At 51.4% G+C, this 14,975-nt stretch overlaps 1 protein-coding gene across 1 annotated transcript in view; it reads left to right on the top strand.

Moving 5' to 3' along the window:
• RTN4RL1 (reticulon 4 receptor like 1) overlaps positions 1-12,894 on the top strand; it is a 29,590-nt gene extending 16,696 nt beyond the window's left edge. The window contains exon 2 of the mRNA XM_064729435.1: positions 9,737-12,894. Within this exon, the coding sequence (XP_064585505.1) occupies positions 9,737-11,100 (1,364 nt within the window). The 3' untranslated portion in view covers positions 11,101-12,894. The remainder of the gene's footprint in view (positions 1-9,736) is intronic.
• The last annotated feature ends 2,081 nt before the right edge of the window (positions 12,895-14,975 follow it).

Here is a 14,975-nt window from a genome sequence, read left to right as displayed (position 1 = left end):
GGCAGCCGTGCTCATGACCCAGCATGCCGGCTCCAGTGGGGATGGGGTTTTGCTGGAATCTGCAGCGCTCGCTCAGCTGCTGACCCGCAGGGATTTTCACTTGGAGGGCTCGTGGCATGGCCCTGAGAGGAGACCAAGGGCACAGGGGAAGGTGCTGCTGCCCTTTTTGGGTGTGGGAGAGAGGCCTGGGGCTGTGGGCTGGGCTCCAAATGACGCCAACACTTCTTTTTTGGTTGGGGGGGAAGAAAATGTGACAGAGCCGGCGGCTTTGATGCCTGCCCGTCCGTCTCCTTCCCCCCTGCTGCAGGCAGAATGATGTGCTGCTGAATGAGGGAGAAGGTACACGACAGGCTCCAATTTGCCCTCTTCTCCACCAAACACAAGGACATCCAGTAAGTCTCAAATGCAGAAAGGCTGAAAAGGGATGATGAAAGGGAGCCCATGTGGCACGGTGCAGAATTGGCCTGTGGATCTCGGTGGCACAGGACACTGCTGGGGTCGGGACCTCAGCAGGATCACAAGTTTACAGGACTAATGCCCTCCCTATTAGCCATGCCTGCATGAAACTATCTTTGCCTCCGTGTTGGATTGCTGTCCACTCCCAGCTCCAGCCAGGTAAAGATCCATCCAGCACATCCCTGCTTTTCCAGAGCCTCCAGTTTTTCCATCTCCTGTGGATGTGTGCTGGATGGGGCAGCCAAGCGTGCACTGAGAGCCCAGGCAGCTGTCACTTTGCTCTTCCATCTCATATTTGCTCAGTTTTGGCTGCATTTCTGATCCTAAAGAAACCCTCCTGTAGCTCCTGGCCAGCTGCTGGCAGGGAAAGGGGCTGGTGAATCTGCTTTCTCTGCACATGAGCTTGTTCAGCGTTTGATACCGATCTGGCTGGTGCTCAGCTGGGGTGGGTTTTGTCATTTCATCTGCAATTGTTTTGCTGTGAAGCACCTCGAAGGGCTCACTCCCCGGCTGTTTGTTACAAAGGACACCGTTCTTATTACCGCTGTGAATGAACTGCTTTGCATTTCTGTGAATGGGAAGGAAAACTTGTCACCTCGGGACAAAAAGGGAGTGGAAGTATCTGATGATCCCCTGAGACGCCTCAGACAATCCACTAAGCTCAAGTCATCCTCCTGTATTTCTTTCCTCGGGGGCAATTGGAATTATTAGTCCCTTCTCAAGGACCTCGAGATCTCCCTGTCCTTTGCCAAATTCCATCCCGGCTTCACTGCAGGATGCTGGCAAGTCCTGCCAGAGCCCTGTCCTGTGCTGGGGACCAGCCTGCTGCCTGCTGGGGATCAGGACAGCAGTGCCAGGAGCTGGTGAAACCCCAGTCCATGCCTGGAATCCTGCCCTGGTCCATGCTGTTCTCTCCTGGAGCATCCTGGTGTGCACTGACACCTCCAGCCACAGCAGGGCCCAAGGATTTGACTCATCCATGCACAGGGTTGTGCATGGCTGAGTCAAATCCTTGGGCCCTGCTGTGGCCTTTCCCTCCAGCATTCCTGCACTCCTAAAAGGCCCCAGTGGCTTTGGAGATGCACGGTGGGGTGAGACACAGAGGCACAATAAACCCTGTAGCAGACACAGGGAAAGAGGATGGTCTGTCTCTCTCCCCTGATGCCCAGGGACAGGACATGGGGGAATGGTTGCACCAAGGGAGGATTAGACTGGAATTAGGAAGCATTTCTTCACTGAGAGGGTGATCACACACTGGAACAGGTTTCCCGGAGAGGTGGCTGGTGCCCCAAGCCTGTCAGTGTTCCAGAGACATTTGGACAGTGCCCTTAATAACAAGCTTTAGCTTTCAGGCAGATGGAGCAGATGATCATTGTAGGTCCCTTACAACAGAAATATTTTATCCCATCCCAATGATCCCATCCCAAAGATCTGTCTCCAGCTGCAGCAAGCAGCAGCCCAGCTTCTGATTTAAACTCTTTTCTCCAAATCTGAGCTACTGGGGTTGTTCCCTGTGCCTGCAGCCACAGGACCAGCAGCATCCATCCCACTGCAGGTTTCCACCAAGGGCATCCCTTCCACCGAAGGTGTGCTCAGAGCTGGGGTTAAGCAGAGCAGATGATGCTGGGGAAACACACTCTACACTCCCTCTGCTTCTGCCTGTGTTAGTCCTGAAAGAAGCATTTAAATTAAACAAGTTTCTATAGCCAAGTTTCAATCCCACAGCCGCTTCCACCATTGACCTCCTTTTTTCCCCCTTTTTCTTCAGCTTGAGAGCAGGAGGAGGAGATGCAGACAGAGAGGAGTGCTAATTAAACAGGGAGTTCCACATTAGGGTACAAATCCTCTGGACTAGCACAAACCCTGCCAATTTCTGCATTTATTTATTATTTTTTCAGTACAATTGTAATTTCCAATGGTGCCTCCAGCACCAGGAGAGAGTTCAGGGGCTGCTCTTGGAGAGGATTAGCACGCTGGAAGCATTATTACTTTCCTTCACTGTGAATTCAGGAGTGATTCCCTGACGGCTGCACTCTATATAGAAGTGAATCGGTGCTAATTTGTTTTTGAGGATCACACATCCACCAACATGTGAAAGACAATCCTGCTTCTCGATGTATATTTTGAGCCAGTGCTACAGCAAACAACAGAAAATAAGCAAGCAGAGCAAGCCAGACCTCCCTCGCCCGGAAAGCCAGGGCTGGAAAAGAGCGGACTTTCCATTAATTTTTGTCTGTCTGAGTTGGTTCTGCATCTTTCCAGAAGTATTTTGGGGTTTTGGCCCTGCTGCCCATGGCAATAGAGAGCAGGGCTTTGGGCAGCTCTCACATGGAAAGCCTCAGGGACGCCGTGTTGGACGGGATGTCAGAGAGACTGAGCCTAAAAGGCTCCTTGTTTTTTCCTGTTCAATCATCCTCGAGTTTAACTGCAAGAGAGGAATAAATGAACTAATTGAATCTGTAGCTATGGAGGGCACCTGGCATGAGAGCAGCAGCCCCACCACCCATGGCTCCTCTCTCTCTGTTTGTGTGATTCAGAGGGACGTGGTCTGTGGGGAGATATCAGAGCCGGCTGAAATGGAAGACAAAGCTATTGTTTCAAACAGAGTTATTGATTTTTACATTATTACACTATGAAATTTATGGTCTGGTTTCAAACTGCAATAGGAGTTAATGACCACCATCCAGAAACTTCCAGGTGACCTTGGCCCTGACTTTGGTGGGGGAAGGTGAGCAGCTCCAGTTACCAGGTCAGCAAATGTAAATTGAAGTTGCAGCACCCTAAAGGACTGGATTTTGGGGTGCTGCTGGCTCTGGGTCTCTGCCCTGAGCTTGAGCTCACAGCAAACCATAATCTGGTTGACAGCCGTGATGGAGTGGGGAAATTGGACCTTGAAAATTGGACCTTGGAAATTGGACCTTCTCAGCTCCAAAGAAAAGTTGTTCCTGCTGTTAAGCCACCTTTTGCCCCCATCCAGGAACACCATGATGTCCCCAGAGCTCCTGAGCACCGTTCTCCACCCTCAGCTGACCTCCCAAGGGTTTGCTCCTTTCAGTCACAGATGGAGAAATGCAAACCACGGGGCTCAGGGGTGGGTGAGGAGCACACAGGGAGAGGAGAAACCCTGTGAGAGGGGAGAGCAAAGGGCAGTGCCCAGAGCAAGCAGCTGCCTGCAAAGGCCACTGCCCATTCCTGGTTTCAGCTCTCCCATCTCAGTCACAGGAGGAGGATTTGCCCTCAGAGTGATAAGAGGATGTTTGTACCAGTTAACACACGAGATACTGGTGGCACAGAAGGGTTTGCAAAGGCACTCCCCAGTCTACAGCCTTTTCCTGGCTTTTCTTTAAAAGGTACCTCCTGATGCATCTTTTGGCACCAGGCTCTTCCCAAAGCTTTCCTTAGCACTATTCCTTCCAAATTTCCTTGTATGCTTCTTCCTATGGGAACTGTGTTTCCAACTTGCCAGCCAAGGCAGGCAATTTCCAGCTGCTGGAGAAGGTTTTTTTCCCTTGTAGTGCCATCTCCCTGGAACATCCCTGATGCTGCACCCCGAGCTAAAGTCGTGTGAAGCCAGTAGCCTCCAAGCTCATCTTCTGCCTCGGAGGTCATAATTGCCATTAAATCACAGCTTGCCTAACCAAATTATGCAAAACCGAAATTATCTCCAATGATTTTTATGTTGCTGAAATGTTCCAGAACTGCCGGGGTGATGACTGGGGGATTGGGAGCAGCTGTCACTCCATCAGAAACCATAACTCCAAACAGCTGGGATCTGTCAGTTATTTATGACACCGGTCGCAAAAAAAAAAAATATAATAATAAAATGATGAAGGTGGATGGGTGGCTGCCGCTCTCTGGCTGAAAAGCAGCTCGTGCAGAAAGCAGAGCCTCGTGTGCTGGTGCTGGGAGCTGCAGCCGATGTTTTGGGAGCAATCCCAGTGAGGATGCTCCTGCTGCAGGGCCGTGGGGCAGCACCTGAGGGGCTTTGCACAGAGGCTGAAAGGGAGCTGCTGCTCGCTGGGGAATTTAGGCTTTGTGACAGGCAGCATGGGCATGTTTATTTTATCCTCTGTGTTGCAAAGGAAAAAAAGAAGAATAAGAGGAAATAAACCCTGCAGCTGCTAAGCAGGGTCTGACACTGCTTTGTCGAACCGTCCCAGATCCTGAGTTTGGCTCTTGGCTCGTGCCCAGTTGCTTTTGCTACTCTGTCCTTGCCTTTCATCGTCCTTCACTTAGCTGATGAAATTGTGAGCGTTTGAGGCTGCTTTTTCTCCCTAAACAACAGTTTCTCTCTATGTGAACATCCAATTCTGAGGTCGTTCCCAAGTTTCAAAGTGTGCTTTCCCCCCGGGGGTTGCAGTCATGTCTTTGTGCACCAGCTTGTTAGGGGTGGATTTTGAAAAATCCTTTGATAGGTGCAGGGTGGGAACAGGAGAGGAAAATCTCTGTGTAGAGCTCAGTGAGGTGCTGGTGTTAGAGCAGGTGTGAGTTTGGCCTCAAAAGAGGGTGAGTGATGAGGAAGCTTCTCCCTTTTTGATAATCCCGCCTGTGAGCAGATGCTTTGTCCCCACTTGTAGCGCACTCTGGTTAAGTATTATTATTTATATTATGTAGTAGCTATACATAGTGTTTTATGGCAGCAAAGATACATAAATCAGCCACCAGAAGACGAGGGCTTTGCTCTAAAGAGCTTATAAATCTAACAGCTTGAGCAGCCCTGGTAATGGACACAGTAAGCAGGCAGTCAAGTTGCATGTAGACATGAGCTAAGATGGGTCTCCCAAAGCAGATGGTGGGTTTAGGAGAGATTTGGAAGAGAAGCAACCTGCTCCATCCTCGAGAGCGGATTCTCCTGCTGGAGAATTAGGCAGGCTCTGACCCACATAAGCTTGTCCGGGTGGAGAGGTGAAAATATCCATCAGGGAGAAGCAGCTCACCAAGAGGGGGTGCTGGGGTTTGTGCCAGGGCTGCCTTTTGGGGTCGTCCTGCAGGACAAGGATCCCCCATCCTTGTCCTAAGAGATGTTTTGGCCTCGAGTCTGAGCCTCCTAATGAAAGTAAGTGGCATCGTGTTCTAAAGAAACCGAGTCCCTGCCTGGCTCAGAGGTACAGCAAAGTGTTCTAAACCTTAAAAAGCAAGAAAACTGCCGGGGCAGGTACACCTGGCTCTCTGGAGCAAGTGGCACTGCAGAGTCAAGAGTCCCTGCCGAGGTGGCAGAGAAGTGCTGCAACCCTTCAAACCATCTGTCTTTGATCCTGGGTATCAAACCAGGGTTTTTTGTTGGGTTTTTTTTTTCAAATTTCTTCCTGTGCTGGCACCGGCCTGGGAGGAACCTGGTCTGGGCTGGAGAGAGATGTGCAGTGTCTGGCTGCTCATGCTGGCTCCGGGTGTCTGCATTCTTCTGGCTGCCTTCAGCTCCTGCACAAATTGAGGCTTCACGCTAAATGCATTACACTGTATAACAATTAATCCCGTGCTACATATAGAAAGTCCTTACTCATCAATAATGCATGTGGGAGGAGTGATTTTCACTCTCAGTAATAAGGCTAAGACAATGGAAACAAGCAGGTAATGGAGAACATTTATAAAGATGTTAATCTAATAATGAGTCTAATGCTGTTAAAAGTAAGACTGCAAACTGGACGCATCCAAAGATAAATTATTTCAAGCATTCATTAACTGATGCCTAATTAATGCCCAATTAGAGGGATGTTACATGGGAAATGGTTTGGACAGTCAGACGAATTCATTCCAATCACTGAAACCTCAGTCAGAGGCAGCAGCAGGACTCGGCGAGCAGAGGCCGGGGTGACACAGCACGTCAGTGGGAGAGAGGCAGGAGATAAACACCCCTTTGCTGGTTTTATCCGTGTCAGCAGGGATTTGGGTTTACTCACTTCACCAGCACGTTCCTGGAGGATTTTTCTGTGCTGCTTTTGAAGCTCTCCCTCCCCGGCGAGCTCCGACATGGGCTGGTGACCCTCCGTGTGCCTCACAACCTTTACAAGATGAAGTTGAAAGGGCTGAGTCAGGAATAACAAGTTAGACAGGGTCAAACTCTCAGGAGAGGTGAGCTGGGGCCTCTCAGGGGGTCTCCCATGGTGTTTTCCAGTCTGGGAAGCCCAGTGAGACCCAAGAGCTCCTGGCTGTCATGCCTTGGTGGGGTTTGGCTGCTGGATATCCCAGTGCTGGTGTTACAGCCTCAGGAGCTTCATGGCTCCATAACCTCTTTGCTTTTTGGGGATCTCATTCCCAGATCTAAACTGGGAGCAGTCCCAGAGCATGCCAGGAGCAGCTTTTCACAGCACTAAGCAGGCAGCAGGTTTTACAGGCTTGGAAGGGATGAGACCACAGGCCTTGTGTGCATCCACTGGGAAGTCCAGACCTTCATGGAATCCAAATTGCTTTGGGTTGGAAGAGACCTCAAAGAACATCTAGGGCAGGGACACCTTCCACTAGGACCAAGCTGCTCCAAGCCCCATCCAACCTGGCCTTGGACTCTTCCAGGGATGGGACAGCCACAGTTTTTCTGGGCAGCCTGTGCCAGGGTCTCACCACTCTGGCAAGGAAAATTCCTTCATTATACCTTCATTATGTATTAGTATGTCTACTAATGTAAACATACTCTCTATCCAAATCCTGTTCACCCTTTTTTCCTAAGTATCCGTCCTTCTGTTTCCCCATTCTCCTCACTCCCAAGTTGCAATAGGGAAAAAGACATCCCTGTCTTTTCTTCCCCCCATCCTATTCTCGGGAGAGCTAGTAACAACCCCAGCCTATCCTCACTGCCTTCCCTGGCTGCAGGAATCCCATCTCTCTCTCCATAGGAGCTCCAGCCATTAACTCAGAGCCGCCTGTTAATTAAAGAGATGAACTCAGTTCCCTCTGACCTTTACCTCCGGAGTTATCCCCGCAGGCAGCGAGCTGTTAAACGCTGCGTTCCCTTTCTGCAGGAACCTCCACCTTGGCCATGCTCCAGGGAGGCCTGGGCTGCCTTGGTCCATCACCATGCATTGCTAACAGCCTCCTGTCATCACCATCCCTACACGTGAAATCCTGTATGCTCCCAGATCCCTGCCCAGCTCCACCTCCCGTCAGTAATCCCGTTAGCCTGGCAACTGTCGTGTCACGGAAGAGCGCATAAAACTGTTGTTTGGAAGCAATATGTAATCTTCCAACCTGCTGCGTGTAGCTGGGAGATGGTTTATTGATTCAGACCCTTGTGATTTGGTATTTGCAATAACAGACTCTGCATGTGGGAGATCGTCACAGCACTTGTGCCTGGCAGGGTTTTGCTAATAAACATCAGACCTACGGAAGGCGCCGTGCTCCGGTGTCACCGAGGTAAGACGGGGGACGTGGAGCCGTCCCACCTTGGTGGAGCACATCCTCGAGTTGAAAAACCCAGCAGAACATATCTGCAAACACTGCTTGATCCCTCCCACTGTAGGATAATCACAATATCCTCAGGACACCGCTGTTTCCCGGGCTGTGAGTGGCAGCCAGGGCTCCCGTTTTGGCAGGGAGCTCTGGGTAGTCAGCACGACGCTCCCACCAGCGCAGCCCCTCGCTCGTCGTGCAGAGGCACGACAGCAAAGCCAAAATGCTACGGCAGTGACTTGGAGAATGTTCCTTTTCCTACACAGCCGTAGGAGTTGTCGCGAATTCAGCGTTCCCGACTCACCAGCCCTTTTTGGCAGTGGCGCAGGGATGAGACATCCCTCCTGGTAGCCCGTGCTTCGTTTCTGAAGGGCAGTGCCTGGAAGTCATCCCCCTCATTCCCATCCCCAGGCAAGGCTCCATCCCATGCTTTGGGCAGCGATGCTATTTTTTCCCCTATTAACCGCCCAGTCAGCGATGACTGGCTCTTACTGGTGATTTATGGAGAGTCTGAATAACCCAGTTCATGTAAAATATGTGGCAACTTTGCCTTGAAAGGATAGGGTTAGATGGAGGGGTCACCTGCTGTTAACTAAACAGCAATAGATCTCCATACCAGGGAAAAGGCAACAGCAACCACACAGTTATATTTCAAACACAATTAATAAGAAAACAGTGAGGTTTTTGTGCCTCCAACTCGTATTAGGCTGTAGGCACTGAAAAGAAGGACTGTAAAAGCCCAAGGGGTCCTGGCTCTTGGACTGGCTGGTGATAACGACGTGGAGTAATTAGAGATGAACTCCACTTCCACTCTCGTTTTTCAGATTAGTACAAGCTGAGCAGGACTCGTGGGCAGGATGGCACCGGCAGCTGTGCGCTGCTCCGCTGTTACTCCTTTTCCCTGCGAAGTCCAGAGGCAGAATTCATTAGACATGAGCAAATTTTGCGTGTAAGAGGAAAAAGCCAAATCTAGGAGGAAAATCTGAATGAGAAATGACAAGTCTGGTGCAACGAGTCTGAAAAGCCACTCGGCGCAGAAGGAATAGCCTGAAAGCAAGCCTGGTGCGAGGAGTGGGAGCGAGACGGGAGCGAGTGGGGCGGCGGAACCCGAGCTCTGAGGAGCTGAGCAGAGGGAGGGCACGGTTCTGCCTCATTCTCTGCTTCTCTGCTGCGAGAAAAACCCCAGTCACAGGCACATTCTGTAGCATTAGAGGATGCAATATGCTTTGCCACAGGACATCCATTTAAAAATATGTCTGAGCATCCCACTTCCAAACGGAGGTTTCGGCTCAGCCTTTTCCACCAACTGCTGACAACATGTTTCCCTGTAAAGCGCTCGGGTTTCGGGGTGGATGGTGGTGTCTAACAACTGTAGTGAAAGGAGACGGTGGGGATGGGTCTGTGCCTTTGGGGGGAGTGGGATGCACCGCACACGTGTGATTTTAGGTGCTTCGCTGGGAATTGCTGAATCTCTGCAGCTTTTCCTTTCCAATATGTGCAGGCGATTTAACAGATGCATTTCAAGAGGAGTGGGGGACACCTGCGAGGGTTTGAATTGCCCCTGTTTGCTCTCACACCGCGGCGTTTCCTTGCCTGCAGGCAAAGGGGCTCTGCTGCCTGAATTCTCACCGAGAAACTTTCTGCTGCCTGTTCCAGGCTGGGAACACAACCAGGCGCCTGTTGCAGGCAGGGAGAGGAGGCAGGGAGTACTCCATACATCACGTTTCAGCTGCCGTGGGTGATGAGCCTACTCATCACAGCCGCGTGGGTAATTCATGAGCAGAGAGGAGGGCTGAGCTAATTGGGGGCGTTTTTCACCCGGAATAGTCTCCGGAGCAGCGATGGGTGGGCGGGAGGTGCCCGGTTCCCGCTGACGCCGCTCTCCCCTCTCTCCGCACAGGGGGGTTTGCGGAGCTGCTGCTGGTGCTGCTGGGGCTGAAGGTGCCCGGTGCCCTGGGCTGCCCCACCGACTGCGTGTGCTACCCCTCGCCCATGACCGTCAGCTGCCAGGCTCACAACTTCGTCACCATCCCCGAGGGCATCCCCGAGGACAGCGAGAGGATCTTCCTCCAGAACAACCAGATCACCTTGCTGCTGCGGGGCCACTTCAGCCCTTCCATGGTCACCCTCTGGATCTACTCCAACAACATCACCTTCATCGACCCCAACACCTTCGACGGGTTCATCAACCTGGAAGAGCTGGATCTGGGGGACAACCGCTACCTAAGGGCTTTAGCTGCAGACACTTTCCAAGGGCTGGTGAAACTCCATGCCTTGTATCTGTACAAGTGCGGGCTGAGCTCTCTCCCCAGCGGGATTTTCGGTGGCCTCCACAACCTGCAATACCTTTACCTGCAAGACAACCACATTGAGTTCCTTCAGGACGATATTTTTGTTGACTTGGTTAACCTCAGCCATCTTTTTCTCCATGGAAACAAGCTCTGGAGCCTCCATCAGAACACGTTCAGGGGACTAATAAACCTGGATCGGCTGCTCATCCATCAAAATCAGCTGCAGTGGATTCATAGGCGGGCTTTTCATGACCTCCGAAGATTGACCACCCTTTTCCTGTTCAATAACAGCCTCTCGGAGCTGCAGGGGGACTGCCTGGCCCACCTGGGAGCCCTGGAGTTCCTCAGGCTGAATGGGAACCCGTGGAGCTGCGACTGCAAAGCCCGTTCCCTCTGGGAATGGCTGCACAGGTTCAGAGGCTCCAGCTCCAGCGTCATCTGCGAGTCCCCTGAGCAGATGCACGGCAAGGACCTCAAGGTGCTAAGAGCAGAAGACTTTAGGAACTGTTCAGGGTCCGAGTCGCTCCACCAGATGAAAACACACACCTTCTCCACGGCGGACAGAGGAGCCTCCAAATCCCACCACCCCCACCACTCCTCCAAGGAGAAGGGGAAGGAGCGAGGGGCTGAGAACAGTTTGCACAGCAACCAGCCCGCCGGCCCGCCGGGCTCCCGGCCGGGCTACCGCAAACCCGGCAAGAACTGCACCAGCCACAAGAGCCGCAACCGAACCTCCAAACCGGTGTCCTTGGGGCCGCGCAAAAACGGGCAGGAGTTCCCGGACTATGTGCCTGACTATCAGCACAAATACAGCTTCGGGGCCGTGCCCACGCTGTCCCCCAGGCGCAAGGGTAAGTGCACCCGGCGGACGCCCATCCGCCCACCCAGCGGGGTCCAGCAGGCGGCCGGCTGCCCGGGGCTCAGGGCGTCGCTCCTGCTTTTCCTGGTGGTGTTGGCGGCCGTCATCCGCTGAGCCCCGCCGGCCGCGGCCGCGGACGGAGCGGAGCTTGTACTGCCACCAATCTACAAAGGACCAGAGTTTCTTTTCTTCTTGTTTTTTTGTACGTGGCTCAGCGTTGGCCTGGCGAAGGGAAGAACGTTGTCTCGGCTTCCTGCGAGGGTTGTCTGCGTGCCCGGCCGGACTGTGCCGAGCGCAGCGGGAGCAGATTAAAAGGCATTATCACACCTTGTCACAAACAGCCTAACCGAGCACCTACGACAATAACAACAAAAAAAGCCAACCTTACAAAAAGCAGATAACAGGGGTGGTAACCAATTCGTCGGTGACAGCACCCAGACAAATGGACTGTATCCATGCTCTTGTGAAATCCCGTCCGTTTGAGAGCGCTCCGAACGACCCCTCCAATTACCGAAAGGAACATAATTGCTGTAAAAACCATCACCGATTAAGCCTACACTGTTTCTCTCTGAAAGTGAGTGCAAGGACACTGATGCCGATGTAATAAGGACATTTGGTTCTCCCACGTTTTAGCCCTTTTGGCTCCAAACCCAGAGGCCAAAGTTGGCTGGGAATCTCTTAGAAGACAATCTCAAAACCCCTGAATATCTCAGGCATTACAGCAGAACAGGGCTTGCCTGCTGGGCTTGGAGTAGCCGACAACCAAAGGAAAGACTGATTAGAGGTGGAATTAAACAAAAAAAAAAAAAAAAAAAACAACAAAAAACCAAACCCCAACAAACCCAACACATAAAGAAATGAGGTACCTGCAGGAGGTGCGTTTTTTGTAACCATGTTCACGCATCTGAGAAAAACACCCCAACAATTGCACAGGCTCCCCCTCTTCCCCTCAATTATCCATATGTATGTCTTACAATGTTTATAAACTATATGGAAACTGTATCTTCAGAACTAAGGATTGTATTATTGAATTTATAGCAGACCAGTATATGATTTTTTTTTTTTCCTTGAGAAAACAAACCGGCAGCAGTGCCTACAGATGCTGAAAGCCATCGGGCGGGCTCAGTACACGCGGGGGAACCACAACGGACCAATGTTCTCAGCAATTCAGAGCACTAAACTTTGGGAGGGGTTGGGGGGTGGCGGTGTGCCATGCAGCAAAGTCCATACCCAGAGAGCCAAAATTCACCCTTACATCCTAATTTGTAACTGGCAGGGGGGAGAGAGAGAGAGAGAGATTAATTAGCCCAAATAAATAGAGCCATAGAGCTCTGTCTCCGGAGAGCACTCGAGGCCCCGGGGAGGACAGGGGCTGGTTTTGGGGCTGGAGGCAGAGAGAGGCTTCCCAGCCGTGGCAGTGGTGTGAGGACCTTTATAGCTGGACTAAGGTTTTCACTGGGGCAGCAAGGAGCAGCTCCCAGGCTGCAGACAGACCTGACAGAGTCAGGAGGGGTTTTGTTTCTTAAAAGGAACAGATTCTGGAAGAGTCAGAGCAGGGGGAAGCGACAGCTTGTAGAGGACCGGCGAGAAGCGCGGTGCCCAAGGTTCCTGGTCCATGGCAGGAGAGGGAAATCCGTGGTCCAAGAGAGCTGTACAAAGGGGGTTGTGGGGAGGTGGAGGAGAGGGGCAGGGCATCCTGCTCCACTTTTCCTGGGTTAAACCATGTGCTGGAGGGATGTGTTTGCTGGTCGGGGGCACGGCAGAGCCGGCAGCTCCACCGTGGGCTCGGGGAGGTGCTGCCCAGATTCTGCATTTGGTGTGAATTCCCTGTCAGCGTGGATGTGTGAGACCAAACAGACACTGAAGTTAATGAAACAAGAGAAATAAAAGTGATCTTGGACAAGAAAAGGTTTCTGTTTTTCCATAACCACATTTCAGTTGTGGTGTTTGTGGCTCAGGTGGGGGGGCTGGAAATGCTGAAAAAATCCAGCTGCAGTTTTCCATCAAACACACAATTAATTCCAGGAAGGATGGGCCAGCTGGGGAAATGCTCTCCCAACCACTGTGGGGAAGGGGAGAGGGTATTTACACAGTGGCAGATCCCTTGGAGGTATCTGGAAATGGAAAGGGAAACTCCCACTGAAAAGAGAAGCAGAAAATTCCCCAATGCACTTGTGTTTACGAGCAGCTGGATGCTGAGAGTGGGAAGCTGGAGGGGCACGGCCTCCTCTGTCCATCTTGCAAGCGAGGAAAGCCAGAGGCTTGGATGCTTCTCTTTTAAACACCCTTCTTGGGGAATAGCAAGAGTGATTCTGGGAGGAGGAAGGAAGAGGTTACTTCATCAAGCCCTCTGCCTTCCAGCTCCTACCCAAACTTTTCTGTCTACAGGGCTCTAAAGCTCCACTAAAGGGATGTCCAATGCAGCCAGAACAAATAATCCGTGGTCTGAAATAGCTCCCTCATGTCCTACTCTCTATAACCAATAGCAACTGAATGAGCCTGGCACTGTCCCTCAGAAGTGGAGCATGTTGTTATGTTGGTTATTTCGTTTCATACTCTGGAAATCAAAGCTCTCAGTGGGAGAATGAAGAAGAGAAGCACTTTATTAATTTTTTTTTTAAGTCTGTGTGTAACTCCTGTAATATAGGAGTGAAATGTCAGCACAGGAGATGCTAATGTTTTATAAATGATTTGGGTGCAGCAGGCACGGTGGATAGTCTTTGAGATGAATTATATTAGAACACACTACGCCTGGCTCAAAACCGTAATTGTATTTTTAGTATCTTTTCCTTTAACATGTAGGAAAAATAAAGGCAACTCCACGGTGTATTACAAGCCTTGTCAATCAAGTGCTCTAACTCCTAGTGATAAAGGCAACTGTTTAAAAACCAGAAGGGAGACATGATACACTGCTAAATAGGAGATGTCTCTTGACATGGCGTTGTGGTTTAACCTGGCAGGCAGCTGAGCACCACAGGGCCGTGCTGGAATGGGGGAGAGGATTGGGAAAAATACAAGTGACATTCATGGCTTGAGATAAGGCTGGTTTAATAGGACAGAAATGAGAGAAACAGTTATAGCAACAATAGAATTGGCATATGCAAACCAAGTGATGCACAACGCTGTTGCTCACCACCTGCTGATGCCCAGTCCCTCAGCAGAGGCCCTCAGTTTATACACTGACCAATATTCCATTTGGTTTAGGATTTCCCTGTGACCAGTTGGGATCAGCTGTCCGTTCCCAGTTTATTGTGCCCCACAGCATCCTCAGAGGAGCAGAAAAGTCCTTGATTCAAGGCAAACACTGCTGAGCAACAACAAAAAATCCATGTGTTATCAACATTATTCTCATCCCAAACCACAGCTCCTAAAAGGAAAATCAACCAACCCAGCCCAAACCAGGACACACAGGTTCCTGATATCCCTCCCCATCCCCATCCTTCTTCCACGACCACAGCTCTTTGAGGATAAACTAAATTTTTGTGGCATGCTCTGACACTCGGGCTTGATAATGAACTTCCCAGCTGCGTGGTTCAGCTCAGCACGGCCCTGGGTTCACACTCGTGTGCCTTCTCCCCGGCTCCTTCCCTACAGCATGTCTTCATGCATTTTGAATGCTGCTCTGAGGCCTGGCAGAAATCCCCTCTGCTCTGCTGCAGCTCTCCAGTGGAGCAGGCTCAGGGATAACCCCGCCTGCCTGAGATTGTCTGACTGACAAGGTGGGGAAACTTGGGATCTCATTGGAGTTGTTCCCAAGTGCCCAGGGTGTCTGGGAGGGGGAAAGAGCTGATTCCCAAAGTGGTGGGAAGCCCCTTGGAGGTGATGCTGGGCTGGAAGGATGGGGTGAGGCCAGCGGGATGAGGTTCAACAAGGCCACAAGGCAGGTGCTGCACAACCCCACACAACCCCTACAGGCCTGGAGCAGTGTCTAGAGAAGTGCCCAGAGGGAAAGGACCTGGAGGTGCTGAACACAAGCCCAAATGGGTAAG

This window comes from Zonotrichia leucophrys, chromosome 19, assembly GCF_028769735.1.
Source record: "Zonotrichia leucophrys gambelii isolate GWCS_2022_RI chromosome 19, RI_Zleu_2.0, whole genome shotgun sequence".
NCBI classification, from domain to species: Eukaryota; Metazoa; Chordata; class Aves; order Passeriformes; family Passerellidae; genus Zonotrichia; species Zonotrichia leucophrys.
This window is presented reverse-complemented; position numbering and strand designations above follow the sequence as displayed.